We start from the raw sequence: 4,018 nt of genomic DNA, 5'->3' as shown, positions 1-4,018 counted from the left end.
GGCAGCGGCAGCAGCGGCAGCGGCAGCAGCGGCAGCGGCGGCAGCGGCCGCAGCCGCAACGCCAGCAGCCGCAACAGCAGCAGCAGCCGCAGCCACAGCAGCAGCAGCAGCAGCAGCAGCAGCAGCAGCAGTGGCGGCAGCCAGAGTGCAAGTCATGTCGTATCCGTTGGTGCGGTGAGCCTCACATTCCTTCGCGCCAACTCCGAATGCGGACACCGCGCAGGCTGTGGGGCAAGATCTTTGAGAAGGCGGGCGCCCTGAAGGGCGGCTTTGATGCCGCCTCCCTCACGGCCTTCCTTTGGGCCGCCACCACTGCCAACGTGGGCCACTTCAAGACCGCGTTCGACCTCGCGGCGCCCGCCACCAAGCTGCTCGGCAGCTTCACGCCGGGTGCGCACACGGGGGCTGTCGCCTGTGGGCCGAGCGCCTGTAGGCGCTGGGGCTCGGCGTATGTGTGCGTTGGTGACGCAGGACCTGTCAGTTTGCTCAGTGGGGTGGCCGTCGCTGTTTTGGCCGGGCACCACCGGGCCCCTACCACCTCCGCCCCACCCTGCCTCAACCCGTGCCCGCCGCCGTCCTGGCCCCCAAACCGCCCGTGCTGTGTGGCCGCAGCCCAGCTGGCGACCGTGGTGGAGGCCCTGGGCAAGGCCGGCGTGAACGACCCCGACTTTTTCAAGTGAGGGCCCGGGACGCGCAGCCGCTGCAGCTGCTGCCCTCGCGCCCACAAAGAGAGCACCGGTTGCTGCTCAGCCCGTACACGCGCTTGCGGCTGCCACAGTGTGGTTCCTGCTGCCCTGCGCACATTTGTGCGCTGCTGCTGCTCCTGACCCCGAGCAGCATGCTGCGCTCTTCGCGGGCAAATGCGCTCCCTGTCCTGCGCCTGAGCGTACAGCCAGCCGCTGAGGGCCCGACCAGCCTGGAGCAGTTTCGTGGCGGGGACGAATCAGCTGGGCCGTGCGGCTCCGTCACAGTCTCAACTTTCCACCTGGAATCCAGGCCGCCGCGCCCCTCACACCCTTTACACCCTACCCTTCCTGCACCAGGGGCGTGTCTGACCGCCTGACCAAGGGCGCCGCCGACTTCTCGGCTTCCGAGGTGCGGCGCGCGAGCCCGCTGCGGCCTCTCCAAGGCCTGCCGCCGCCCCACGCCCCGGCCGCGCACTTGCACACGCTGCCGCTGGAGCGCGCACGCGCCTCCCCCGCCCTGTAATGTCGGACCGGCCTCACCTTCTCTTGTGCTTGCACCTACTTACCCTTGAAACGCAGCTGGCCAAGCTGCTGTGGGGTGGCGCCGCGGCCGGCGCTGCGGACAGCACATATGCGAAGGCTGCTGCGGGCGCCCTGGTGTCGAAGATTGGCGGCGCGTCGGCCAAGGACGCCGCGCAGGCTGCGTGGGCGCTGGCCAAGCTTGGCAGGTTTGAAGGGCGGCGGGGTCGCGGGCGTGGCGGCTTTGCTCTGGGTGGTGCCGGGATGCGTGGCGAGGCTGCCCATCGAGGCCGCGGAGCTCTGGGCATGTGTGCTGGGCGGCGGTCCGTCGCGGAGCTGCGCTGCACGCGTGCAAGGCCGCCTGCTCAGCGCTCGCAGCTGCTTTCTGATACGCAACCAGCAGCAGTGATGGGCGGATCTCGGCGACAGCTGGGGCAGCTGTTCGCCCCTACAAAGGTCATCTCGCTTGGGCATGCACACTCGCACACAACACACACACGCGCACACACACACACACACACACACACACACACACACACACACACACGCGCGCGCGCGCGCACGCGCGCACACACGCACACCTGCGCAGGGTGGACAAGCCGGTCCTCGACGCCCTGGGCAAGGCGCTCGGCGCCAAGCTCGGCGCCGGCGACGCCCCCGCAGACGCGGCCGCGGCCGTGTGGGCGTTTGCCACCCTCAACTACAAGCTCGATGCGCAGGTGGGGGGGAAAGGGGGATGCGGCTGCACCTTACTGGGTGCACGTCCACCATCCTGGGTACCTGCAGGCCTCTCGCGGCTTGCTTGCTGTTGGATGCTGTTTTGGGTGCCGATGGGGCTTCTGGTTGCTACCGGCAAAGGCTGCACTCTAGATGCCTGACGCGACGCCCCGCGCACCATTTGAACTACGCCGCACTCTCCGCTGCGCCCCCGCCCCCCTGCGAAGGCCCTGACCAAGGCCACCGCCGCCATCAAGGCGGGCGCAGCGGAGCTGTCCACGGAGCAGGCGATCCACGCCGCCTGGGGCCTGGCGCTGCTCGGCTCGGTGCGCAGGCTGGCCGGGCCCCACGCCGGCCGCGTGCCGGCCCGCACGCATGCCGCAGCGCACACGTGCGCTCGCACGCCCCTCTCGTGTGCTTGCATTGATGGCAACGCACACCTCCCCAGCGCCGGTCAGGCCCGGTCGTGTCTAGACGCTCGCCGCACTTGCGCTATGGACTGTCTGCTTGCGGCGTGTGCATATGCATGTCGGTCGTTCCATATCCATGCGGGCTCATCTCCCACCGCCTCATCATCGCAGGCTGACAAGGACGCGCTCTCGGCGCTGCTCACCGCCGCCGGTGGCGCCATCGCGGCCGCCCCCGACAGCGTGTCCGTCCAGGTGGGCCCGTCGGGCTGCGTGGCTGTGACCTCGCGGCTTCCCGCACATGCGGGCGCTGGCGCGGCGCAGAAAGCCTGCAAAACTTGGCTGACGCAGGGCAGGCCTATCCTCGACGCCAGCGCGGCTGAGCGCCGCTGTTGTGGGTCTCCCTGTCCTTGCCCCCACGTCTTTGCCCGTACGGGCCGGACGGCTCGCAACCAACTGCCGGCCCCTCTTCCAACCTCACGCACGACCCTCCCCCCCAAAACCAGGCCGCCGCGGCCCTGTGTGAGGCGCAGACCCTGATCCTGGACCGCCTGGGTGCGCAGGGCCCCAAGGTGTCAGACCAGGTGCGGCTGCTGGAAAGTGTGCGCTCTTGCGTGTGTGTTGCTCAGCCTACCAGCACACGCAACGTGTGTCGCGCGTATGTGTGTGTAATGTGTGTGTATATATGTGTGTGTGTGTGTGTGTGTGCCGAAGTCCCTGGCGGTCGCGCCCCAGGCTGTGGCTTCACGTCCCCCCCACCCCTGCCGGCTGCCCCGCACTCGTCCCAGCCCACACACCCTGCAACTCGAGTGGTCTCCAGCACCCACACCCCATCCCTTCCTCACCCACCACACACACACACACACACACACACACAAACCCCACCCCCCAGGTCTACGCCTACACCCAGGGCCTGTACACCCTGGTGGCGGACGCCGCTAAGGCCCGCAGGCCCGCCGCTGCGGCCGCCTTCCGCGCCGCCGTCGCCACCGCCGCCGCGCGCGCGGGCGGCGCCAGGTGGGCGTCCTCAACGCCCCCGCCCCTGCCCTGCCCCTTGCGACCGCCCTCTCACCCCTGGGAACACCGCTGCCTTGATGCCCCCCCCTTCACTCCCTTCTTTCTCAGTCTCAGCCCTTGCGCACCAAGGCCACGTCCCCACAGCCTCTGACACCGATCTGAGTAAACCGCTCCCCTTTGAAACCCCCGTGCGGCAGGTACAAGCCGGAGATCGCGGCCGCGGTGGCGGCGCTGCCCCGTAAGACGCCCGACGGCCTGCCCGTGGAGTTTGGCCTGGACCTGGGGTCAGACCTGAAGGTGGGTGCTGACTTGTGCTGACTGGGGGCGCCCATCGTGCGTGCGTGTTCGTGTGCTTATGCGGGGACTGAGTGAGAATTCCGGGCCTTGTGTTCTCCTCAGGCAGGGCTGCGGCCACTGCAAGTGGCCATCAAGTGGCTCTTGAACTCGCCCATGCACTGCATGCGCACGCGTGAATGCATGCATGTTGACCCTTTCACTCACTCTCAGTCACTCACACTCACGCACGCACACATATACACGCGCGCCCAACAGCACGCGCGCCCAACAGCACTTTCTCCTTTAAAGAAAATCCAACCCCACCTTGAAACACCCCACGAACTCCTCAACACCCTGGGTAATCTGCCAGCCCCCAATACCCCCACACCCCACAAA

General features: G+C 68.2%; 1 protein-coding gene across 1 annotated transcript in view; it reads left to right on the top strand.

Moving 5' to 3' along the window:
* MNEG_13206 (hypothetical protein) overlaps window positions 1-3,664 on the top strand; it is a gene marked incomplete at both ends in the record, with an annotated part of 5,329 nt that extends 1,665 nt beyond the window's left edge. The window contains 10 exons of the mRNA XM_014038322.1: window positions 224-390; window positions 613-676; window positions 1,044-1,095; window positions 1,266-1,414; window positions 1,795-1,924; window positions 2,150-2,248; window positions 2,504-2,584; window positions 2,836-2,913; window positions 3,222-3,346; window positions 3,544-3,664. Coding sequence (XP_013893776.1) covers window positions 224-390; window positions 613-676; window positions 1,044-1,095; window positions 1,266-1,414; window positions 1,795-1,924; window positions 2,150-2,248; window positions 2,504-2,584; window positions 2,836-2,913; window positions 3,222-3,346; window positions 3,544-3,664 — 1,066 coding nt within the window. The remainder of the gene's footprint in view (window positions 1-223; window positions 391-612; window positions 677-1,043; window positions 1,096-1,265; window positions 1,415-1,794; window positions 1,925-2,149; window positions 2,249-2,503; window positions 2,585-2,835; window positions 2,914-3,221; window positions 3,347-3,543) is intronic.
* Window positions 3,665-4,018: the final 354 nt, after the last annotated feature.

Source organism: Monoraphidium neglectum (assembly GCF_000611645.1).
Source record: "Monoraphidium neglectum strain SAG 48.87 unplaced genomic scaffold scaffold03689, whole genome shotgun sequence".
NCBI lineage: Eukaryota > Viridiplantae > Chlorophyta > Chlorophyceae > Sphaeropleales > Selenastraceae > Monoraphidium > Monoraphidium neglectum.
The sequence above is the reverse complement of the archived record's forward strand: the minus strand, read 5'-3'. Positions and strand labels throughout refer to the sequence as shown.